Source organism: Cervus elaphus, chromosome 20, assembly GCF_910594005.1.
Source record: "Cervus elaphus chromosome 20, mCerEla1.1, whole genome shotgun sequence".
Lineage (NCBI taxonomy): Eukaryota > Metazoa > Chordata > Mammalia > Artiodactyla > Cervidae > Cervus > Cervus elaphus.
The window spans coordinates 80,301,595-80,328,272 of NC_057834.1; the positions used below are offsets into that span (position 1 = coordinate 80,301,595).

Sequence of the window (26,678 nt, forward strand, 5' to 3'; positions counted from 1 at the left end):
CTTGATGTACTCCTTTCCTGATTGGGAGCCAATCCATTATTCCATGTCTGGTTCTAACTGTTGCTTCTTGACCTGCCTACACATTTCTCAGGAGGCAGGTAAAGTGGCTGGTATTCCCATCTCTTTAAGAGTTTTCCACAGTTTATTGTGAGTCAAAGGCTTTAGCATAGTCAATGAAACAGAAGTAGATGTTTTTCTGGGATTCCCTTGCTTTTTCTGTGATCCAACAGATGTTGGCAATTTGATCTCTGGTTCCTCTGTCTTTTCTAAATCCAACTTGTACATTTGGAAGTTCTCAGTTCACATACTGTTGAAACCTAGCTTGGAGAACTTTGAGCATTAACTTGCTTGCTTGTGAAATGAGTGTAATGGTGCAGTAGTTTGAGCATTCTTTGACATTGCTCTTCTTTGGAATTGGATGAAAACTAACCTTATCCATATTTGTCTAGGGGCCAATGTTATTTCCTATACTTTTCTTCCATCTGTGTGTATATCTGACTCAGAGAATCAAGAAGAAAGGATATGATGCGTTGTGTTATTAAGGTGATAAAGTCCACATAACATATTAGTTTTCTAAATCTTATAAAAGAAACTATTAACAGTTCATTCATCATTGATTTTTATCTAGATACTCTTTCAGTTGATGAGATAGGGGTGTTAAATCCTCCACTTTCGATTTTTGTATTTGTCTATGACTCTAATTCTTTCAGATTTTGCTTTATACATTTTGAAACTATTTTCAGAGTATTTACATATGGTTATTATGTCTCCCCAGTCAACAGACCCTTTTATTATTACAAAATGTTCCTCTTTCTTTCTGGTAATACTTTTTATTTTGAAATCTACTGTACTTGATATGAGTCTCTCTAGCTGTTTGCATGGCATATGTTTTTCATTCATTTCTTTTCAAGCCATCTGTGCCTTGATGTTTAAAGTAAGTGTCTTAAAGTTACATCTTGCCTTTTAATTCATCCTGACAACCTCTGCCTTTTAAATAGTGTTTGCTCCATTTCCACCTAATGTAGTTATTGATGTAGTTGCATTTAGGTCTACCATTTTATGACAGTTTTCCTTTGTCATGGTGGTGGTGTTCAGTGCCTTTTTTGTTGTTGTTCAGTCGCTCAGGAGTGTCCAATTCTTTGTGACCCCGTGAACTGCAGCATGCCAGGCTTCCCTGTCTTTCACCATCTCCCTGAGTGCCTTCTTTAGGCATTGAATAACTTTGAGAACTCCATTTTAATTTAGCTATTGACTTTTTAGCTATACTCCTTTTCATTATTACTTTTAAGTGGTTATTCTAGGTCAGAAGTCAGTGAACTATCTTTGTAAAGAGCCACAGAATATTTTGGCCTTTGTGGCCATGTGGTCTCTGGTGCAACTACTCAACTCTAGTGTCATCATAGTGTGAAAGCAACCATAGACATTATATAAAGAGTGAGCATGATTATTCAAAAAAATTATTTTAAAAATCAGGTGATGGTCCAAATTTGGCATTCAGACTGCATTTTGCCAACTGATTTAGGGGTCACAGTCTAAGGTTCTAATGTCTACTTAGAGTTAATGTAGTAATACTTTACGTAATGGTAAGAAACTTCTGGCCATATAAACTTGTTTACCAGCACCCTGTCTTACATGCTATACTTCTTTTATGTATTACATTTGTATATATGTTATAAACCCCATATTTCAAAGTTAAAATTCTACTTGAATATAAATAGAATACTTTTTGTCTTACTATGAATGAAATACATATTTTAGAGATATTTAGAAGGAAAGTAGGGATTTTTAAATGTATCCATGCATTTACTCTTTCTGGTGATCCTAATTCTTTCTATATATGCACATTTCTAAGAGGTATATTTCCCTGAAACCTGGAGAACTTCCTTTAGATTTCTTATAGTCAAGCTCTTCTAGTGATGAATTCTCTTAGTTTTTCTTTATTTCACCTTTTTTCTTGAAGGATGTTTTCACTGATTACAGAATTCTGGGTCAACAAAGTTTTTGTTTGTTGTTTTTATTTTTTTTATTTTTTTGCTTCCATTCAGTACTGTTTCCATTCACTGCTGTAAAAATGACACACTATTTATTTTTGGCCTGTGTTATTTCTGAAGAGAGGTCTACACTTACCTTTATCATTATTCCCCTCCATATAATGTATCATTTTTCTCTGACTGTTTTCAAGAGTCTCTCTTTATCTTTGGTTTTCAGTAATTTGATTGTGATGTGCCTAGGTGAATTTTCTTCACCTTTATCCAGCTTGAGGTTTGCTGAGTTTTTTGCATGTGTAAATTAGCTTTCACTAAATTTGGAAATTTTTAAATGTTTTTTTCAAAAATTTTTTCTACACAATTTTCTCTCTCCTTTCCTTCTTGTATTCTAGTTAAATATATGTTAGTCATTCTGATTATCTTAGGTCCCTGGGGCCCTATCATTCCTTATTCAGTCTTTCTTCTTCCTGTTTTTTTTTTTTTAATTGGATAACCTAAATCTATCTTTCCTAACTTGTTAGGGAAGCCCTTTTAGTTTTATTCTTGATATTTTATTTTAAACTTTTATTTGGATATTTAATTTTCAGTTCTATAATTATAGATACTCTTTTTATTCTGAGATTTCCTATTTATTTATCATAAGTACATTTTTATTTACATGAGTGAGCATTTTTATTTTTTTTATCTTTCCACATTTTTTTTCATTTATTTTTATTAGTTGGAGGCTAATTACTTCACAATATTGTAGTGATTTTTCCATACATTGACATGAATCAGCCATGGATTTACGTGTGTTCCCCATCCTGAACCCCCTCCCTCCTCCCTCCCCATCCCATCCCTCTGGGTCATCCCAGTGCACCAGCCCTGAGCACTTGTCTCATGCATCCAACCTGGGCTGGTGATCTGTTTCACACTTGATAATATACATGTTTCAATGCTATTCTCTCAGATCATCCCACCCTCGCCTTCTCCCATAGAGTACAAATGTCTGTTCTGTACATCTGCGTCTCTTTTTCTGTTTGCATATAGGGTTATCATTACCATCTTTCTAAATTACATATTTATGCATTAGTATACTGTATTGGTGTTTATCTTTCTGGCTTACTTCACTCTGTATAATGGGCTCCAGTTTCATCCATCTCATTAGAACGGATTCAAATGTATTCTTTTTAATGGCCGAGTAATATTCCATTATGTATATATACCATAGCTTCCTTATCCATTCATCTGCTGATGGGCATCTAGGTTGCTTCCATGTCCTGGCTATTATACACAGTGCTGCGATGAACATTGGGGTACACGTGTCTCTTTCAGTTCTGGTTTCCTCAACGTGTATGCCCAGGAGTGGGATTGCTGGGTCATATGGCAGTTCTATTTCCAGTTTTTTAAGGAATCTCCACACTGTTCTCCATCGTGGCTGTACTAGTTTGCATTCCCACCAACAGTGTAAGAGGGTTCCCTTTTTTCCACACTCTCTCCAGCATTTATTGCTTGTAGACTTTTGGATAGCAGCCATCCTGACTGGCATGATGTGGTACCTCATTGTGGTTTTGATTTGCATTTCTCTGATAATGAGTGATGTTGAGCATCTTTTCATGTATTTGTTAGCCATCTGTATGTCTTCTTTGGAGAAATATCTGTTTAGATCTTTGGCCCATTTTTTGATTGGGTCATTTATTTTTCTGGAATTGGGCTGCAGGAGTTGCTTGTATATTTTTGAAATTAATCCTTTGTCTGTTTCTTCATTTGCTATTATTTTCTCCCATTCTGAAGGCTGTCTTTTCACCTTGCTTATAGGTTCCTTTGTTGTGCAAAAGCTTTTAAGTTTAATTAGGTCCCATTTGTTTGTTTTTACTTTTATTTCCAATATTCCGGGAGGTGGGTCATAGAGGATCTTGCTGTGATTTATGTCGGAGAGAGTTTTGCCTATGTCCTCCTCTAGGAGTTTTATAGTTTCTGGTCTTACATTTAGATCTTTTATCCATTTTGAGTTTGTTTTTGTGTATGGTGTTAGAAAGTGTTCTAGTTTCATTCTTTTACAAGTGGTTGACCAGTTTTCCCAGCACCACTTGTTAAAGAGGTTGTCTTTTTTCCATTGTATATTCTTGCCTCCATTGTCAAAGATAAAGTGTCCATAGGTACGTGGATTTATCTCTGGGCTTTCTATTTCATTCCATTGATATATTTCTGTCTTTGTGCCAGTACCATACTGTCTTGATGACTGTGGCTTTGTAGTAGAGCCTGAAGTCAGGTAGGTTGATTCCTCCAGTTCCATTCTTCTTTCTCAAGATTGCTTTGGCTATTCAAGGTTTTTTGTATTTCCATACAAATTGTGAAATTATTTGTTCTAGTTCTGTGAAAAATACTGTTGGTAGCTTGATAGGTATTGCATTGAATCAATAGATTGCTTTGGGTAGTACACTCATTTTCACTATATTGATTCTTCCAATCCATGACCACAGTATGTTTCTCCATCTGTTCGTGTCCTCTTTGATTTCTTTCATCAGTGTTTTATAGTTTTCTTTGTATAGGTCTTTTGTTTCTTTAGGTAGATATACTCCTAAGTATTTTATTCTTTTTGTTGCAATGGTGAACAATATTGTTTCCTTCATTTCTCTTTCTGTTATCTCATTGTTAGTGTATAGGAATGCAAGGGATTTCTGTGTGTTAATTTTATATCCTGCAACTTTACTATATTCATTGATTAGCTCTAGGAATTTTCTGGTAGAGTCTTTATGGTTTTCTATGTAGAGGATCATGTCATCTGCAAACAGTGAGAGTTTTACTTCTTCTTTTCCTATCTGGATTCCTTTTATTTCTTTTTCTGCTCTGATTGCTGCGGCCAAAACTTCCAAAACTATATTGAATAGTAGTGGTGAGAGTGGGCACCATTTTCTTGTTCCTGACTTTAGGGGAAATGCTTTCAATTTTTCACCATTGAGGATAATGTTTGCTGTGGGTTTGTCATATATAGCTTTTATTATGTTAAGGTATGTTCCTTCTATTCCTTCTTTCTGGAGAGTTTTAATCATAAATGGATATTTAATTTTGTCAAAGACTTTTTCTGCATCTATTGAGATAGTCATATGGTTTTTATCTTTCAATTTGTTAATGTGGTGTATTACATTGATTGATTTGTGGATATTAAAGAATCCTTGCATTCCTGGGATAAACCCACTTGGTCATGATGTATGATCTTTTTAATATATTGCTGGATTCTGTTTGCTAGAATTTTGTTAAGGATTTTTGCATCTATGTTCATCAGTGATATTGGCCTGTATTTTTCTTTTTTTGTGGCATCTTTGTCTAGTTTTGGTATTAGGGTGATGGTGGCCTCATACAATGAGTTTGGAAGTTTGCCTTCTTCTGCAATTTTCTGGAAGAGTTTGAGTAAGATAGGTGTTAGCTCTTCTCTAAATTTTTGGTAGAATTCAGCTGTGAAGCCATCTGGTCCTGGGCTTTTGTTTGCTGGAAGATTTCTGATTACAGTTTCGATTTCCATGCTTGTGATGGGTCTGTTAAGATCTATTTTTTCCTGGTTTGGTTTTGGAAAGTTATACTTTTCTAAGAATTTGTCCATTTCTTCCAAGTTGTCCATTTTATTTGCATATAGCTGCTGATAGTAGTCTCTTATGATCCTTTGTATTTCAGTGTTGTCTGTTATGATCTCTCTATTTTCATTTCTAATTTTGTTAATTTGGTTCTTCTCCCTTTGTTTCTTAATGAGTCTGGCTAACGGTTTGTCAATTTTATTTATCTTTTCAAAAGACAAGCTTTTAGCTTTGTTGATTTTTGCTATGGTCTCTTTAGTTTCTTTTGCATTTATTTCTGCCCTAATTTTTAAGATTTCTTTCCTTCTACTAACCCTGGGGTTCTTCATTTCTTCCTTCTCTAGTTGCTTTACATGTAGAGTTAGGTTGTTTATTTGACTTTTTTCTTGTTTCTTGAGGTAAGCCATTATTTCTATGAACCTTCCCCTTAGCACTGCTTTTACAGTGTCCCATAGGTTTTGGGTTGTTGTGTTTTCATTTTCATTCGTTTCTATGCATATTTTGATTCCTTCTATGATTTGTTGGTTATTCAGAAGCGTGTTATTTAGCCTCCATATGTTTGAATTTTTAATAGGTTTTTTTTTTCCCTGTAATTGAGATCTAATCTTACTGCATTGTGTTCAGAAAAGATGACCGTAATGATTTCAATTTTTTTGAATTTACCAAGACTAGATTTATGGTCCAGGATGTGATCTATTCTGGAGAAGGTTCCATGTGCACTTGAGAAAAAGGTGAAATTCATTAATTTGGGTTGAAATGTCCTATAGATATCAATTAGGTCTAGCTGGTCCATGTGTCATTTAAAGTTTGTGTTTTCTTGTTAATTTTCTGTTTAGTTGATCTATCCATAGGTGTGAGTGAGGTATTAAAGTCTCCCACTATTATTGTGTTATTATTAATTTCCCCTTTCATACTTGTTAGCATTTGCCTTACATATTTCAGTGCTCCTATGTTGGGTGCATATATATTTATAATTGTTATATCTTCTTGGATCGATCCTTTGATCATTATGTAGTGTCCTTCTTTGTCTGTTTTCACAACCTTTATTTTAAAGTCTATTTTATCTGATATGAGTATTGCGACTCCTGCTTTCTTTCTTTTGGTCTCATGCTGTGGGGAGGGAGGGGCGCTGCAGACAAATGTCACTGGTGTGTGTGGGGAGCACTCGCAGTGTTCCGGCCACACTGGGTTTGCCCCCGCTCGCGGCATGTGTGCCTTCCCCGTCTACACTGCTCAGGCTCCAGGCTGCTCTACTGGGAGTGGGCCCTGAGTTGCATGCACTTCCCAGGCCCAAGCCACTCAGGTTCAGATTCTCGGGTACTCCACAAAGGTGCAGAATTGGTTGGGCCTGCGTTTTGTGTCTTCCTGGTCTGAGCAGCTCAGGCAACCAGGAGCTTGAGGAGCGCACTCTATTCAGGTGCAGCGCGACTTCTCCCCTCCCCATCCCAGCCTCAGTTTCCAGGCGCACCTGGTCCGGTGTGCCTTGTGTCTCTTCTAGGGAGCTGATCTCTGTCTGCGACCCTCCCGGCGGATGTCAACCATCCAGAATCTCAGGAAGTCTTTGGTTAGAAACTGGAAGACTGTTTGCAGTTTGGTAGGGGATTCAGTCTCTGGGGCCAAGTTGTCCCTTTCTGGCTCTGGCTGGTGCCGGCCTCCCCACTGCCTCCTGCCTCCGGCGGGGGATGGTCCGGTCTGCAGCCGGCTAGCTCTTCTCTGGTATTGCTCAGTTCTTTGTTCTGCAAACGAGCCGGCTGTGCCTTAGATTAGGGCTTTTCGCAGGTTAATTCTCTCACTCTCTCTCTCTCTCTCTCTCTCTTGCTATCCCACAGTTTAAGTTGCTATCTCATGTTAGCTCCCTCAGATTGCCCTCAGGGCATTCAGGCCCGATCCTTACCCTAAGCAATGCCGCCTGCTCCTCTCTATTCAGCCCCCACTTGCTGGTGGTGGATATGAGCGTCTGGAGTGCTTTTCTGCTGGGAGTTGCTTTTAGGCATGTAATCTGTGGGTTTTATTTTTCCTCCCAGTTAAGTTGCCCTCTGAGATTCGAAAACTTTCCCCAAACCCACCGGTGAGAGGGTTTCCTGGTGTTTGGAAACTTCCTCTATTAAGACTCCCTTCCCGGGACGGATCTCCATCCCCAACTCTTTTGTCTCCCTTTTTATCTTTTATATTTTGTCCTACCTCCTTTCAAAGACAATGGGCTGCTTTTCTGAGTGCCTGATGTCCTCTGCTAGCAATCAGAAGTTGTTTTGTGGAGTTTGCTCAACATTCAAATGATCTTTCGATGAATTTGTGGGGGGAGAAAGTGGTCTCCCCATCCTATTCCTCTGCCATCTTAGCTCCTCATCAGCATTTTTATATTAACTACTTTAAAAATGTTGTGTGATACATCTAAAATCTGTATTATCTTGAGTCTAGTTTCCATTAATTGCCTTTTCTTATAAATATGGGAAATTTTCCCTGTCAAGTAATTTTGAATTATATCTTGAATATTTTTACTTACTCACTGTAGAGATTCTAAAGTCTGCTACATTTCTTTGAAAAGTATTGTTTGTTTTTTAATTTGGCAGGCATTTAACTTGGTGATCAAACTCTAAGTTTTCTCTCCTTTATGAGTAGATGGCTGCTAAAATCTCTGTTAATTGCTTTTAACCTTGTCTGGTCAACTTAGAGTCTGACGTACCAATACAAACCTACACGTGATTATTTAAAATAGAAGGGCACTGAATGTTTTATTTCTCATGGAAATCAGAAAAAGCAGTTTACTATAGTGAAAGAGCTTGACATTGGAATCAGACATATTCAAAGTCTGATTCTGGTTCTTCCACTTATAGCTGTTTTAACTTAGTACAAATTATTTGACCTTTTTGAGCTTCAGTTTTCCTATCAGTAAAATGAGATAGATTTATAGTTATGAAAAAATCATGCTCATTATGTTCTTAGCACAGGCCCTCAATAAATAACAACCACTATAAGTCATTATCCTCCTGGTCATCATTGGCATCATCGCTGATATGCATCATAGAGCAAGGAGTTGTACTACAGATAAGGTATTTCAGTAGCCTTGTAGCCTTAAAGGGAATCTGAAAAGCCTTAAAATGAATTTTTACTTTGTGCCAGCTTGTTCTTTTCTTTTTCATCTCCAATAAAAATAATTAGGGTCCATTTAGATCATTTCATAGCTTTGCCAAACAGCATTTATGCAGCATTGACAGTATTAAAAGTACATATCAAGCTTAATATTGTGTGCAGACACACTTTACAAAGCAAATTGGGCAAGTACTATTTAAGGTTCTAAGTGCTTTATGTTTCAAATGGTAGATCAGGCATAGAGGGATTCCTTATATTGATCTGGTCTTAATTTAGGAGTATATGGGTAACATGTGATTTTCATGACTGAAACAAGGTCTTTCTTAGTCAGGTGAGAGTCCATAAAATTTTACAAATCTGCCTTTCTCTAATCGCTTCACCAGTGACTCAGCAGTAAAGAATCCACCTGCAATGCAGGACGCAGGTTCAATTCCTGGGTTGGGAAGATCCCCTGGAGAAGGAAATGGCAACTCTGTCCAGTATTCTTGCCTGGAAAATCCCATGGACAGAGGAGCTTGGTGGACTACAGTCCATGGGATCACAACAGGGTCAGACACAACTGAGCAACCAAACAACTACTTTCTCTAATCAGACAATCATATGTAACTAAACATGGCATTGATGATTATAACTTAGATTCTTTGTTCCTGAAAATTTTTAATATCTTCCAATTTAATATTAATGTTAAAATTTTAAATTGAAGATAAAAGGATGATTGTGATCTGCTATATAATTGCCAGACTTCCCGAAGGCAATAATTTAGAAGAGTAGGAGTTGCAAATTGCAAGTAGACAAGGGCAGTATTTTATATATCATTAATAGTCATCAATATCTGGTACACAGTACATGCTCAGTTATACTTTGAATGGAAGGATCAAAGAGGACCTGGAATTTGATTTAGAGTTTTATAGTCCTGGTGGTTCAGGCAATAAAGAATCCTCCTGCAATGTAGACCTGGGTTTGATTCATGAGTTGGGAAGATGCCCTGGGGAAGGAAATGGCTACCCACTCCAGTGTTCTTGCCTGGAAAATTCCATGGACAGAGGAGCCTGACAGGCTACAGTTCATGGGGTCGCAAAGAGTAGGATATGACAGAGCGACTTTCACTTTACATACCATTTTAGAATATACCTCCATGTCTAAGATTCAATTTTATGTTACCATGGATAGCATCTTGGTATAAAAATAGGATAAAATAAAGAATATTGGAGAGGTCCAATTTGATCATTTCTGGTCTTTAGGTTCTGAGACCCTTGTGCCTTCCCAGGCTATAAGAGCATAAGTCACACTCCTTTATTTCTTGCCTGGAAAGTCCCATGGACAGAGGAGCCTGGCAGTCTACAGTCCATGGTCACAAAGAGTTGGATATGAGTGACTGAGCATGCACACAGATATAAAGAACTCCTATGACTCAATGACAGAATAATAAACAATACAATGGCAAAATGAGCGAAAGGACTTAAGTAAGCATTACTCTAAAGAAGATATATAAATGGCCAATAAATACATAAAAAGATTCTCAGTATCACTGGTCTTTAGGGAAAAGGAAATCAAGACCACACTGAGATACCACTTCCCACCCAGGGTAAGTGTTATCACACAGACACACACTACACCTAAAAATGAAGAAAAAATAATCAATGCTGACAAGAATGTGGAGAAATAGGATTCCTTGTGCCATGCTGGTGGGAATGTAAAATGGTGGGGTTGCTGTGGAAAGCAGTTTGCCCAGCTCCTCAAATTGTTGAACATAGAATTATATATTATCCATCAACCCATATAACTCACTGCTAGGTACCCCCAAAGAATGTGAAGTATGGATGCAAACAAATACTCGTATATCAATGTTTATAGCAGTGTTAGAATAATAAGCAAAATGTAGAAAACCTGAAGTGTTTATTGATGATTAATAGATAAACAAAATGTGGTATATACATATAGCAGAATATTATTCAACCTTAAAAAGGAAGGAAATCTTGACACATATTACAAATGGATGGGTCTTTATGCTACATGAAATAAGCCAGACACAAAAGAAGAAATAGTGTATGATTCCATGTGTATAAGATCCTTTAAGTACCTACTTTGACTACTTTAAGTCAAATTCAGAGACAGAAAGTAGACTTGTGGTTGCCAGGGAAGGCGGGTGAGGGGTAGGGAGCTATTTAACAGGTATAGAGTTTCAGTTTGGGAAGATAAAAGATTCTGAAAGTGGATAGTGGTAATAATGGTGTACACAACAATGTGAACATACTTACCACAGTACTCTAAATTTACACATACTGTACACTTTAAAATTATTAAAATGGTGGATTATATATGATGAGTATTTTACCACAAAATAAAAACTAAATAATCGATAAAGATAGAAAAATTAGACAGGAGGATCTTAAAAGAAAGCTGAGGTATGGAAACTAAAACATTTTCAAACACCACTTTTTCTCTAAACTTTACTTTTGTTTATTCAGGGTTTACAAGGACCCCCAGGGAGTGCTGGAGACAGGGGACTTACAGGAGAACCGGTCAGTATATTTTTGTGTTTCTAATTGTGTTTTTCTCATAATGTATTTTACCTGTCTCTTATTATTGCTCTGCTGTTCTGTGGCTGGTAAGTTTTTGAAATCAGCATTTATCATGGGCAGCTAATTATAAGAATGAATATTTTGCTGTGAAGATAATTTATAGTGCCTTCCTGGTTTCATAAAGTCAAATTTGGTTCTGTTTATCTGGAACCATTAAAACTTCATGTATTTCTATTTTCAACAAGTATAATTCTGTTTTATTGACTCTCAGAATTTTTTTCTTAACAGCTTACTGTTTATATAATAATTATTATACTCCCCCTTACACACACACACACACAAAATCGTACTTATGAGGGCAACTCTATAATAAAAGACCATATAGAGAAGCCAGACTCTACACGTAATGGGCCAAAATGTGGAAACTTGACAGAAATGCTAGTAGGTCAATAATTCAAAAACTTACATCACATTTTCATACATATGCCTCAGTTATAGATTTTCCATAGAAAATGAACTGTGAAAATGAAATACTTTGCCACACCTTCTTTCTCACAATATATTCTTTATTGCCTATGAAGTCATTCTTCTGGCTAATGGTATCAGATGTAATGTGCAGTAACATGCTCCTAAGATTTACAATACAAATAGTCTTTGAAACTACTGTGTGGTTGATCTTATCCATCATGTGACACAAAAGTTTATAAGTGGTTTTTGCACCGTTCACTTAGCTAGTATGAAGGAGAAAATTCTAATAGTCAAAGAACTCTTCTTACCCATCTGTGTTCATCACCTGCTTTATATATTTAACCTGTGGTATAAGCTTTTCAAACAATAAGTAAAGATTTGACTATGTGTGTACTTTTTCCAAACATAGAATCTTAAATATGATATTGATTTTAGCAAACTAAATTCTTCTCAGTTTTCTCTGGTTTGTATCTCTTAACCTGCCATCCCAATTCTAATATTTATTTGATCAAAATCATGCAAATATCTAAATATCTCTTTCTTCTAAATAGGCTATAGCTCCTTGAAGTCAGAGACCACTGTTTTTCATCTTTGCCATCCTCTTTCCTAGTACAATATCTGGCATGTTTATTTATCTACTGCATATTTGTTAAACAGCACTAACCAAAAGGTCATATGCCCAATGGTGTAATCATTTAGCTGCTAATACTAGCTGAAGTGAGACAACATTAAAACTAATCTCAATAAAGAATGCATTTAAGTCACAATAAGTATATCAATGGAGCTGTGGCAACAACAGAGATAATATCAAGTTTTATACAAAAAAAGATTTACTGTTGTAACTGTAAATGACTAAATGGCTGAAAAAACTTAAAAATTGACATTCAGGTCCCAGGGTCAGTGACTCTGGTAAGTAAAATATAAATCAATTTTTAATGGATGTCATGGGCTTTGTTTCACATATTTGAGCTACCTAGTAAAATCTAAGGGAATATATAACAAAATAAACCATCTTAATCTAGGGTTAGGGAAACTTCCAGAAGAGGAGAATTTGTGCTGTGAACTGAAGGATGAAGAGTGGGTTACTTAAGCAAATATGGGGAAAAGTCATTCCAGAGAGAAGTCATGACCTGGGAGAAAGCCTTATATATTAACCTGAAGATCTAAAAGAAGGTCAGTGTGACTGTGACTCAGGGAATCGAGAGGGAAGTAAGTACAAGATGATAATGGAAAGGGAGGCATGGGACGAAACACATGCAACTCCATAAGCCCCATCCCCAAATATGTGTATTTTTAGCCTAAGAACAAAGGGATATCATTGAAGGGATAGGGCTAGTTTTATGATTGTCTTATTATTTCATAAAGCTCACCCAAACCATATAGGAATGAACCAAGAAAGCCTTTCTGTTACAACAGTCCAGATAAGATACAGCAGAACATTTTTGATTAGCAGAGAAAAAAGTAGGTGTAAAATATTCCAAATGAGATAAAATCAACAGGAGAAAGATGTAAAATATGTGAAATATCTGAAGTATGGTTTCTAAGATTGTGGCTTGAAGTATCAATAGGTTATCTCTCATTGAAACTGAAAAAAAATCAGCAGCAATTTATGTTTGAGAATGGAAGATTAAATTTAGCTATGTTGAATCTGAGGTGTCTTTGAGAAATGTGAAGATGGCAGTTGATTGTGGCACTCAAAACAGAAAGAAGTGAAAAGTGAAGTGTTAGTTACTCAGTCGTGTCCAACTCTTTGCAAGTCCATGGACTGCAACCAACCAGGCTCCTCTGCCCATGTGATTCTCCAGGCAAGAATACTGTCATGGTTGCCATTCCCTTCTGCAAGGGATCTTCCCAACCCTGGGAGTGAATCCAGGTCTCCTGCATTGCAGGCAGACTCTTTATCATCTGAGCCACCAGAATAATTTCCTGAAATTTAAAATATTGGGGTTAAGTCTAGGAGAACATATAGGAAAGAGAAAAGGATATTAGGATGAACTTTGAAGAAATTCCACATATAAATAATTGTTGATAGAAGGGAATGAAACTGCAGAAAAGATTGAAAGACACAAGAGGAAAATCAGATATATAAGTTAGGAATTCAGCACTAACCATAACCCATATTAAAATCTTCATGACAATCTTAAATTCCTTTAGAAGTATGTAAGCAAAAATAATATATCTATATTAAAGTAGAAGTGAAATTTGTATGCCAAAATAAGAGAGAAAATGGAATCAAAGTCTTAATGTAAAAAGAGTGGGATAAAAAATGGAAGATTAAAAAAAGAAAGAACAAGTGTAGCAAATAGAAAATGGTAATAAATATAGTAGGTACTACAGCTGTATCAGGTATCATTGAAATGTCAATGTTCTAATAAACAGAGTAGAAATAAAAATGAGACCTAACTGTATGTTGTCTTCAAGGAACCTACTTTAAATATAAAGACACAGATATATTAAAAGTAAAGGGATGAACAAAATGGACTAAGATATGCTAACACTAACCAAAGGACAACTGAAGTAGGTATATTAATTTCAAACAAAATACACTTCAGATCAAGGATAATTATGAGGGATAAAGAGGGATATTATATAGTGAAAAAGGTATCAATTCTCCAAGAAAATATAATTGTGCTTAATGTGTATGAATCTAACAGGAAAGTATCAGATTAAGCAAAAACTGATAGAACTCCAAGGATAAATAGACAAATTTATTATTTCAGTTGGAGACTTTAGCACTCATCCATTTATCAGTTATTGAGAGATCCAACAAGCAAATAGTCAGTAAGATTATAGTTGAACTGAACATCACCATTAGAAAACTGAGTCTAATTGACATTTATGAAAGTGAAAGTAAAAGTGAAGTCTCTCAGTCATGTCTGACTCTGTCAACCCCTTGGACTGTAGCCTACCAGGCTTCTCTGTCCATGGGATTTTCCAGGCAAGGATACTGGAGTGGGTTGCCATTTTCTTCTCCAGGGGATCTTCCCGACCAAGGGATCGAACCCAGGTCTCCTGCATTGCAGGCAGACACTTTACGCTCTGAGCCACCCGGGAAGCCCATTTATAGATGACTTAATCCAATAACAGCAGAATATACATTCTTTTTAAGCTAACATGGAATATTCACCAAGATAGACTGTATTCTGGGTCATAAAACACACCTTAACAAATTTCAAAGAGATGTCATACAAAATATGCTCTCTGTTCATAATGGATTTAAACTAGATGTCAGTAAGAGAAACATAACTGAAAAATATCTAAACTACACACTTCTAAATAACACTGGTTCAAATTTTCTCAAGAGAAAATTTGACAATATTTTCAACTAAATGAAAATGAAAATATAATTTATCAAATGTTGTAGAATGCAGTGAAAGCAGTGCTTAGAGGCAAATTTATAGTATTAAATGCATATATTAGAGAAGAAGAAAGATCTATAATCAGTAGTCCAAGCTTCCACTTTAGGAAACTAGGAAAAGAATAGAAAATTAAATACAAAGTAAGCAGAAGAAAGTAAATGATAAAAAAAATCAGAGCAGATGGCCAGTGCAGTGGACATGGGTTTGATCCCTGGTCCAGGAAGATTCCACATGGCCTGGGGGCAACCAAGCCCATGGGCCATAACTCCTGAGTCCACGTGCTGCAGCTGCTGAAGCCCATGCATGCTGGAGCCTGTGCCCTGCAACAAGAGAAGCCACCCTAAAGAGAAGCTTGTGCAGCACGACTAGAGAGTAGCACCTGCTTGCCACATCTAGAAAAAGCCTGGACGCAGCAACAAAAATACCAAATAGTCTAAAAATAAATAGGTAAAAAAAAAAAAAGTCAGAGCAGAAATCAATTAAATTAAAAACAGGAAAATAGAGAAAATCAATGAAACAAAAAATATATTCTTTGAAAAGACCAATGAAATTGGTGAAACCGTAGGCAGAATTATCAAGAAAAAAAAAAAGACTTTAATTACTAATAGTAGAAATGAAAAAAGGGCCTTCACTACAGATCCCAAAGTCATTAAAAAGACAATATAGGAATACTACAAATAACTCTTTGTTCACAAACTTGATAACCTAGTTGTAATGGACAAATTCCGAGAGACATAATCTACCAAAACTTAGACAAAGAAACTCTGATAATCTGAATAGGCCTATTTTGATTAAGGAAACTGAATCAGTATAACTGAATCAGTTTGCCATGTACCTGAAAGTAACACAACATTGTAAATCAATTATACTCCAATGTAAAATAAAAATTTTTTTAAACTTAATCAATAATTAGTAATCTTCCAAACAGAAAGCACTAGGCCTGGATGGTCTTACTAGTGAACTCTTTCAGAGATTTAAAGTATCATAAAATGACACCCATTTTCTACCACAATCTTGTTTTCAGATACAAGAAAAGTATGATCCATGAATGAAAATTTTGATAGGTTGGACTTCATTAAAATCTAAAAACTTCTATTCTTGGACATGTTCAGAGAATGAAGACATGTCACATAGTGGGGAAAAAATATTTGCAAGACAGATATCTGTTAAAGGACTTGTATCCAAAGATACAGAAAGAACTCTTAAAATTCAACAATAAGAAAACAAACAGTTCAATTAAAAAATACAGAAAAGGTTTGAACAGACATACAGATGGCAAGAAGCAAATTAAGATCTGCACAGCAGCATGTGTCATTAGAGAATTGCAAATTAAAACAACGGCATGCCATTACACATCTGTAAGAATGGCTAAAATCCAAAACACTGACAATACCAAATGCTAAAAAAGATGTGGAACAAAGGAATTCTCATTCATTGTTGGTGGAAAGCACCTTTGGAATATAATTTGGCAGTTTTCTACAAAGCTAAACATACTCTTATCACATGATCCAGCAATCATACTCCTTGGTGTTTACTAAATTAAGTATAAACCTATGTCTGCCAAAAATCTGCACATAAATGTTCATAGCAGCTTTATTCACAGTTGCTAAAAATTGGAAGCAACCAGTAGTGTCCTTCAAAAGGTAAATGGTTAAAAAAATTATGGTACACTCATACAGTGGAATATTAGTCAACAGTAAAGAGGAATGAGGTATTAATCCACAGAAAGATATAGAGTAACTTTTAAATACATGCGAAATGAAAAAAAAAAAACCAATCTTAAAAGTATAAATACCATATGATTCCAACTACATGACATTCTGGAAAAGACAAAACTTTATAGACAGTAAAGAAGAATGATGGTTGCCAGGGGTTAGGGGAAGGGGCCAAGAGATGAATCAGTGGAGAAAAGGGGAATTTTAGCACAGTGAAAATATTTTGTATAATACTGTGAAAGTGGATACCTGATATTATGCATTTCTCAAAACTGTACAACACAGAGTGAGCCCTAGTGTAAACTATGGACTTAACAAGAGGAAAGACATTCAGGCATGAAACAGCCTGATATTTTCAGGAGAACTTTAATAGTTGCATTCGCTACAGTATCATGTGAAAAGTAGAAAACCTATGACCAACATAGACATTATATTAAAAAGCAGAGACATTACTTTGCCAACAAAGGTCCATATAGTCAAAGCTATGGTTTTTCCAGTAGTCATATATGGATTTGAGAGTTGGACCATAAAGAAAGCTGAGCATCAAATAATTGATGCTTTTGAACTGTAGTGTTGGAGAAGATTCTTGAGAGTCCATTGGACTGTGAGAAAATCAAACCAGTTAATCCTAAAAAAAATCAGCCCTGATTATTCATTGGAAGGACTGATGCTGAAGCTGAAGCTCCAATATTTTGGTCACCTGATGCAAAGAACTCATTGGAAAAGATCCTGATGCTGGGAAAGATTGAAGGCAGGAGGAGAAGGGGACGACAGAAGATGAGATGGTTGGATGGCATCACTGATTCAATGGACATGAGTTTAAGCAAGCTCCAGGAGTTGGAGGGAAGCCTGGCATGCTGCAGTCCATGGGGTCACAAAGAGTCGGACACAACTGAGTGACTAAACTGAGGATGTATTGCTATTTGGTTAAAAGTTTGTTTTGATTCTTCCTCATACTATACGTCAAAACAATGGTTTAAATAGATAAGTATTTTAAAACCATGATTAACAAAATAGTAGATGAAATTTTTTAATGGAAATGTTTTAAACTTAAATATGATGGAAAAAACCATAAAAGACTTAGATTTAAGTACATGAAAATTTTAAATTTCTTCCAGCCTAAATTTTTTTAATGGTACAAGATTTAAGGAGAGGAATTCTCTGGTGGTACATTGGATAAGAGTTCACCAGCCAATGCAGGGAACGTGAATTCAGTCCATGGTTCGGGAAGATTCCACATGCTGCAGAGCAGTTAAACCCATGAATCACAGCTACTGAAACTTGTGTGCCTAGAGCCTGTGCTCCGTAACAAGAGAAGTCACCATAATGAGAAGCCGACATACCACAATGAAGAGTAGCCGTCACTTGCTGCAACTGGAGAAAGCCCACATGTAGCAGCAAAGGCCCAGTACAACCAAAAATAAATAAATACAATTATTAAAAAACAGATTTTAGGAGATATACTAAATGTTAAAAGGGTTAAATGGTGATTTGGGGTAATTTTTACTTCTTTGTATTTTCAAGTGTTCTATAGTGAACATATTTGGTGGGGGAAGTTATCTTTAACATACTTTTAAAATAAAATGACAAGTCACAAACTGGGCAGATGTCAGCAGTAAAACAGGACAGGAAAGAGTTAATGTCCACAATATATAAAAAAACTCTACAAAATTTTTTAAATGACTCCCATAATATATGGGTAAAGAGCATAATCAGGAAAAATGTAGAATATTACAAATATCTGATAAACAAATGACAGAATATTCAACCTCACTGGTAGTCAAACATATAAAATTTTAAGATACTAGGTGGTCCGTCAAAATAACGAAGTTAAAATAGCTTAAAAATAACTTATTGATAAAATAATATTCTCTGCTGGTATGAATTTAATGAAATAGGTTCTAATTTTATACATTGTGGAATGTTAATTTTTGCAACCTTTCTGAAAGTTGACTTGACATTATGAGCAAATAATGCTATCATGTTTCTCTCAGTGTGTTTCTACTAGGATAAAACAACATTCTGAGGAGAATCCATAAACTTTGAAATACTGTGCATAACATGTAGTAAACCATAATTGAAAAATATTAGTGACTTCTTAAAACCTTTAATGACTGTACTGTTGAGTGAGAACATTTGTGATAGCTACATACCAACCTTTTAATTCTAATTCAAATATTTATCTCAACTATTTGGCAATATTGTCTGATATAACAGACTTAACATTCACTTACAGTCTAACTTGTATATAATAAAGCCTATAAAGCAAACTTTTATTGTAAAGAATTAAAAACAATATAACTGTCTAGCATTAAGAAAATTATTAAATCATAGTACTGCAGAATGTTAAATGGAATATAATATTATATAGTTATTGAACAATTTTGTTGTGAAATATTTATAATATGATGAAATATTTGCATTTATAATAGACTCTTAAACATTAAACAGATACAGTTTTTTATAAATATGCTCCCACAAAAGAACTTGAAGGAAATATGCAAATATATTTACAGTGTCATCTCTGTATGACAGAATTACAGATGATTTACTTAATCTGCTTTTTTTGTAGTTTCCATACTTTTTTAATATTTTAAATGAACATTAATATAACAACTTAGAAAAACATTTTAAGATAACCAGCCATGTCACAACTTTTTCCCTATTAATACATTTTTAAAAAGTGAAGTGTGTACCAAGTTGTGATGGAATATAAGCTCATAGAATTTTAACTATCTTCTCATTTTCTTAATCTAAAAATTGCCTTCTTTGTACTGTCTTTCAGAAAGACCAAAAACTGCAAACACCTTCTTTGGGTGGCTGGAAACATAGCATTAAATTGCAGTTGCTAAATAAGTGTTCTGAAAAAGGAAATTGCACCCCTCTCCTCTATTCTTTCCTGGGTAATCCCATGGACAGAGGAGCCTGGTGGGCTACAGTCCATGGTGTTGCAAAGAGTCAGACATGACTGAGTGATTCTTACTTACTGAAGTGTTAATCTATCTAAAGTGATTTTAGACAGTTAAATGGCTTCACGCACTAATTATTTAGCGTTTATTTACTTATATTTATACTATTAAGTATTACAGGGGAAAAGATCTCCATAAATGTCCCACATGCATTTTATTGCACCCTAGTGATTATCCCATGTAAATATTGTTACAGTTATTCATATGAAATAGAAGAATTGTTCAATTGGACTCACTACTGTGATAAAATATATCATCTAGCAAACTCAAGCATATTTTTATTTCATTGGAGACCATATATTTGCTTCTTTAAAATTGCTACTTTGTTTGCCATATATTCTTCAGGAATATTAAGTAAATCTATGATTGTCGTGGGAGAGTCCCAGGTGGTGCAGTTGGTAAAGAATCCACCTGCTCAATTCAAGAGACTCAAGAGACATGGGTTCAATCCCTGGGTCGGGAAGATCCCCTGGAGGAGGAAATGGCAACCCACTCCAGTATTCTTGTCTGTAAAATCCCATGGACAGAGGAGCCTGGTGGGCTGCAGACCATGGGTCGCAAAGTTGACACCACTAACCATGCACACGTGCACATGATTGTTATACTCATTAAATAAGATAATTCTGAAAGCCCTAGGCACTGTATTAAATGTTTATTGAATGAATGAGATATTTAGGGAATGAAAAAATGAAAAGCACCATCCTTTCTTTCCTTTTCTTTTGAATCCAAAGAAAGCTTAATATTAACAAAAAAAGATGAATCAACTAAAGATTTAGTTTTGTTTATACAGAATAAAGTAATACATTGATAAATGTATTTTGTGTTGTTACATATGATATATTATAATTATATGCACATATTAATTGAAATATAGAGTGAACTTTATTTCTCACATCTTAAATTTTGTTTTAATATAGGGACCACGAGGACCACAAGGTGATGCTGGACCTCCTGGAGAAATGGGTGCTGAGGTAATTTTTCTTGGGGTTGTTTCTTGTTGGTTCATCAGTTCAGTTCAGTTCAGTCGCTCAGTCGTGTCCAACTCTTTGCGACCCCATGAACCACAGCACGCCAGGCCTCCCTGTCCATCACCAACTCCCAGAGTCCACCCAAACCCATGTCCATCGAGTCGGTGATGCCATCCTACCATCTCATCCTCTATCGTACACTTCTCCTCCGGCCCTCAATCTTTCCCAGCATCAGGGTCTTTTCAAATGAATCAGCTCTTTGCATCAGGTGGCCAAAGTTTTGGAGTTTCAGCTTCAACATCAGTCCTTCCAATGGACACCCAGGACTGGTCTCATCAGTACTCAGTATTTTTGTAAGACTTTTCAAAGGTAAAGTTGATATCTTAGATATATATTTTGAAGAATAATTTTATAGTATTTTATTTAATATTCAGAAAATAAAATCTAAAGTTCTATTAAAAGCAGGAATAACTGTTGTATGAGCCTAATTTTATACATGTGACTTTCTCTTAACAGCTCATTTAAATAACAGAGCAAAAAGTAAATATAACTTTCTCTTTACTGATTTAGAGTTAATGTTGATAGCCCTTCACTCTGTTATGAAGAATATTGAAAAGTGACTCATTCAAGATTTATTTAAGAATAATAAGCTCTCAACTAGATAGCTCTAACTGAGCCCTCTCCCTTTGGCTTTAATTATTGATTTCCTGTTGCCTTCTATATATGCACCTAGATAGCCTACACACTTTTCAAATTCAAAATATCTAAACCAAACCCATCACTTTCGCACTGTTATTCTTTTTATTCTCATCTCACTGAAAGATGCCGCTTATGTCCAGTAACTTCAAACTGAGAGCTTTCCCAGACTCCTCTTCCTCCCTCATCCTGTCCTTTCTGCTGTGCTTTCCCTTTAATAAGCTCCCACCAGTGTCTCAGCTCTTTTGTTTTCTTTGTGTTCCTATTGCCAATGCTCCTTATTCCATGTCTCCTCCAGCTGCTATTATTCCTTAGCTGTTTGTTGCCAGTATATCTTTGTCATATCTTCCTTGCCCTTGAAATTTTTTATCAGCTCTCAGTCTTTAATAAAGTGCCAGTTACTTAACATGAGAAACAGTGTTCTGCATTGTCTAACCTCTGCAGACCTGTTCAGCCACATTCCAATAAAACTTTTCTCCTCCTCTAATCGCATGATTATGCAGTGCTTTTTTGCTATGCACTATGTATTCACTAAAAATCCAAGCGTGGCTGAGATACGATCCCTGATTCCATCAGCAGTTTATAATCTATTCCAGAAGATAATCATATAAAAGATGATTATACTTCAACATGTTAGACCCAATGATGGAGACATTCACAGGACTTTATAAGAGTACAGTAGTGGGTACATAGCCATAACTGGATAAGGGGAAAAAGACTTGTCTGCATTGCGATAAGGGGAGGGTATTGAGTTTTAAGGAATGAGTATGAGTTTGTTGTTGTTTAGTTACTGAGTCATGTCTGACTCTTTTGCAACCCCATTGACTGTAGCCTGCCAGGCTCCTCTGTCCCCAGGCAAGAATACTGAAGTGAGTTACCATTTCCTTCTCCAGGAGATCTTCCTGACCCAGGAATTGAACCCCCATCTCCTGTTTTGGCAGGCGGGTTCTTTACTACTGAGCCACCAGAGAAGCCCAAGTATGAGTTAACCATATGAAAGGAGAGGATAAGGGTACACAGCATAGTATGAGGAGGAACATGCAAACCTGAGGCAGTAGAGATTCTTAAAGTCAAAATAAGCAGTAAGGATAGATGAAATTACAGAGAAATGATTGGATCAAATAAAAAAATCTTATATACTCTTGAAAAAACTTGAACACTTATCTTTTTTCCTAAATATTTATTTGGCTGTGCCAGGTCTTCGTTGCGGCATGTGGGATCTTTAGTTCTGGCATGCAGGCTCTTAGTTGCAGCATCAGGGATCTACCTTTCCGACCAGGGATTGAACCTAAGCACCCTGCATTGAGAGCACAGAGTCCTAGCCACTGGACCACCAGGGAAGTCCCTAAACTTTTTTACCTTATGGGCTATAGTAAGTCACTGTAAGGGCGCTGGGCAGTGATAAAGTCTTGTGTGTCTTTGGAAGATCATTTTAGCAACCTCAAGGAGGATGTATTTAAGAAGTCAAGAATGCAGACATGTATACCTTCTAAAAGGCTGTTGCATTGAACTAGGTAAGAAATGATAGAGGTCTGAACTATGTGCAAAGGAGATGGATTTGAGAAATGTTTGTTGTATAAATTCTGGAGAAACTGCATATTTGTGGGATATGAAAAGCAAAGGGAAAAGAGAAGTCAAAAATTATTTCCAGATTTCTAGGTGCAACAGAATGGATGGCAATATCCTTTCTTGAGACAAGTAAGAAGAATGTTCATCATAATCTGCTATTTTGCCCAAGGTAAATGGTTAACAAGTAGCAGACATTGGTTTTGAATCCAAACCTGACTCAAAAGCCAGTGCTGATAACCTATACTATGCTACATCCTCTGAACCTAAAGAAAGCAGAGAAAAGGCATAACTTGAAATGTTGTTATTGTTTTTAACAGAATAGAAGATGATCCTCTTGTGATATGAAGTAGGGGTTGAGTAGATCCCCTGAGGAAAATATTCCAGAATAGTGATTGAGGGAACTTTCCTGGCAGTCCAGTGGTTAAGACATCATGCTTTCAATGCAGGGGGTATGGATTTGATCCCTGGTCAGAAACAGTGATCACACATGCCATGGTGTGGCCAAAAAAAAGAATAGTGGTTGAGGAAAATGGTTAAAGATAGGTAAAAGCAAGTATACCTTACTAAAAGTCAAGCTGAAGTGGGAGACTTTGAATTTGCATTAGATTAATAATGATATTGTTAATAATAGGTAGCAATTTCAGAGAAATTTCTATTTGCCTAGCAGTATCTATGTACTTTATCATATTAATAAATTCTCACAATACTCAGTGAGGTAATACAGTTATTCTCATTCTACAAATGAGGAAATTGAGACATGAAATGATTAAGCAACTTGTTCAAGAGCAATAACTAGTAGTAGTGGCAGAGCCCACATTCACATTTAGGGAACCCAGTGTCTTAGTCACTGTACCTCTCAATATGTAATGTTGCCACTTTGCACAGGAGTATAATTTTTCCATTGACACTCAACTAGGAATGGAAATAGAGAAGGCAATTCAAAGTGCTAATCCAAGATTGGCATAAGAAAGGAGGTACCACTGAGATCAGAAGATCAACCATTGGATTTAGACTAAGAATAAAAAAGCCAAGAGTTGCTGACAGATCGGGTGAAACTGGGGACTAGATGAGGTCTAGAAGATTAAGAGCAATTTTGATATGGAAGAAATCTGAAGAGAGTTGGAATTCTCTCTTGAGAGAGAATTTTAACCTTAGGATAGAATACTAAATCCTGTAATTTCTGAAGCAGAGCAGAAGCTCAGGCAGTCTCACTTCATGGTCCTTCCTCTTAAGTTCTGGAATACACTGTCTCTTGTAAAGTCACAAAGGTAACCAATGGAAAATTTTAAATAATATAATCATTCCAAAAATTGGTGAAATTATGGTAAAAGGGAAAGAGTTTTAAGGGAACTAAACTTTTAGCAAGGTAATATATCAAGAAGTAGAGGAATATTTCTTGATTATTAGGAAAACTAAAAGCAAAAATTGTTTTGTAAAGTAGTTGCCTCTGATGAGTGGGTCTGGGGTTGTTCATTACAACTTCATCTGTACTGTTGTGCACTATAGCTTTTATTTTCAAAAAAGCAAAGTAAATATGGATTGTGGAAGCTGAGTCAAGATAGAAAACAACTTCTCATCTAAAATACTGTAACAGCATAAGAGACATTTTAATCTCTAATAATTATAAGGAGGTTTATCACCCATGGATCAGAACTATTGAGGGAATCCCTAGAAGACAAAAAGCAAACAGGAAACTTCGGATCAAACTGTATTAGTATCATAGGTTAATGCTTTAAACTACCCCTGTACTCTGAAAATATGGGGATATAGAATGCATATGTGTGTGTTTGTAATTGTGTGTATAAGTACACATACGTACACATACACATAGATTGACAGAAAAGAGAAGAAAAAGAGTGAGAAAGAAGAAAAAGCAGAGGCATGCATAGTATGCTCAAAAACAAGATAAATATCTCCAAGAGACAAAAATACAATGATTACAGGAACCCCATGCTTATAAATAGCCAGAGATTGCAAGTTATATGTTTTCAAGATAAAAAATTCAATCAAAAGCTTCCCAATGGACCCACTTATGAAAGGAGAATGGGAAAACAATGCCATACATATGTATATATATAATTCATATCTTCTTTGTGTGATATGTTTTATAAAACCAATAAAGAAAATGCACTTTTTTCAGGAAGTATATTCCAAGAGGGATGAAAATAAATGGGGGGAAGAATACAAAGTGAAAAACATAGAGACTAGTAAGGATATGATGGTAGAAAATTAAAGAGGAAACAGGAAGTAGTTTTCGCGACCAAAGATTAAAGGGTGAGAGGAAGGATTAGAAGACACTGGTCTAAGAAGTCCTGGTTTCTGGTGGTACTGTTTTAGCATTTGAACTCTTCAAAGTCCCAGAAATTTTCTGGTCTTATGCCATGAAGTTTATAAAGGGACAACAAGAATCCTTTCCTGGATATAGATATCCCATCCTTGGGCTGAAGATTACTACCATCTTCTTACGAGGTTGTTACTGACTTTATATTGGTGAAGGAATGTGTACAAACAATGTGCCAAATCATTCTCTTCTAGGGACCTCCAGGTACTGAAGGGGAATCCGGTCTTCAAGGCGAGCCAGGCACAAAGGTAACATCCCTTAAAAGTCAAGGAGAGGGTCTCAAACCTTTCACCACTGACCACTATGTTTGCCATATTTTGGTGAACACCCACCACCTTGGAAGCAGGTAAAGAATAGTAGATAAAAATAGAAAGTGTTCTCAAATGAGTCAAAAATATTATTTACTTATCCATATATATGCATACATATGTATACATACATATATATACATGTATATATGGGAAGGAATGCAAATGAAAAAGCAAAAATATTGTAAATAATCTGAAGAAAAGAAAGGAACATTGTTTTGGAACCCCTGTCTTCATAATATGCCCTCCATAATTATTAAACATGCAGTTTTAGTAGAAAGGAGTTTAATCTTCCCCTTTGTTTCTGCAGGGAGATGTTGGACCTGTGGGCAGTGTTGGAGCTGCTGGGGAGCCAGGGTTACGGGTAAGTGCCTACCAGAAACCATTTTGATGCACTGGCCCACCTATCTTACAGATTGAAAGCTCAGTGTAAAGACTTAAACGATTGTATAGGAAACTTCTCTTGCATTATAGAAAATGTTTGTCTTTATTTCATAAGTTGAAAAGTTGCATGCTAAACTCTTCACGTCATTATTTAATAGCATCGAGAGTCCTAACCTCACACATTCTTTTCTCAGAATCAGGTGTACTCAGGTCCTTGCTAAATGGTCACTGTGCATGTCACTAATGTTAGCATGAAGAAGAAATTCACAAATACTAATGTTCAGCTCTCCTGCTATTTCCTGACCTAACAAGACAGATAAAGCATTGAAACATAATTTGTGTTTAGAAAACCAAAAAACCAAAGATGTGCAAAGTTAATAAGTTTCAAAGAAATAACTAGATAATTACAATGAGATAGCTTACATTCTAATATAAACAGTGGTTCATTTAAGCTGTGGTAAGGTTTTTCCCAAGATAACAGGGACCAAGATAATTTTAAGAGACTTTTTTTTTTCTTTTTTACTAAGAGGTAAAGTTGGGGGATGTTTTTTGCATCCCATTCCTTTCTTGTTCATTTTTCTCTGTTTTTCAGGGGTGCAGACAGTATGAGGTGAGGGTAATGAAGTATCAGCAGTGGGAGCAATGGGCAACTGTGGAGATACTGATTAATTTATTTTTAAATGATTCAGGTGGCAGGAGAACTAGTACTTCTTTAATCACTTCATAAAGTGTGGCTCTACATTTACTTCT

The 26,678-nt window shown here is 35.9% G+C and overlaps 1 protein-coding gene across 8 annotated transcripts in view; it reads left to right on the forward strand.

Moving 5' to 3' along the window:
* The window catches only part of COL24A1 (collagen type XXIV alpha 1 chain), a 382,349-nt gene that overhangs the window by 238,885 nt on the left and 116,786 nt on the right, over positions 1 to 26,678 (forward strand). For all 8 annotated transcript variants that reach the window (XM_043877542.1, XM_043877547.1, XM_043877541.1 and 5 more), the window contains 4 exons: positions 11,098 to 11,151; positions 20,580 to 20,633; positions 25,431 to 25,484; positions 25,855 to 25,908. In XM_043877542.1, coding sequence (XP_043733477.1) covers positions 11,098 to 11,151; positions 20,580 to 20,633; positions 25,431 to 25,484; positions 25,855 to 25,908 — 216 coding nt within the window. The remainder of the gene's footprint in view (positions 1 to 11,097; positions 11,152 to 20,579; positions 20,634 to 25,430; positions 25,485 to 25,854; positions 25,909 to 26,678) is intronic.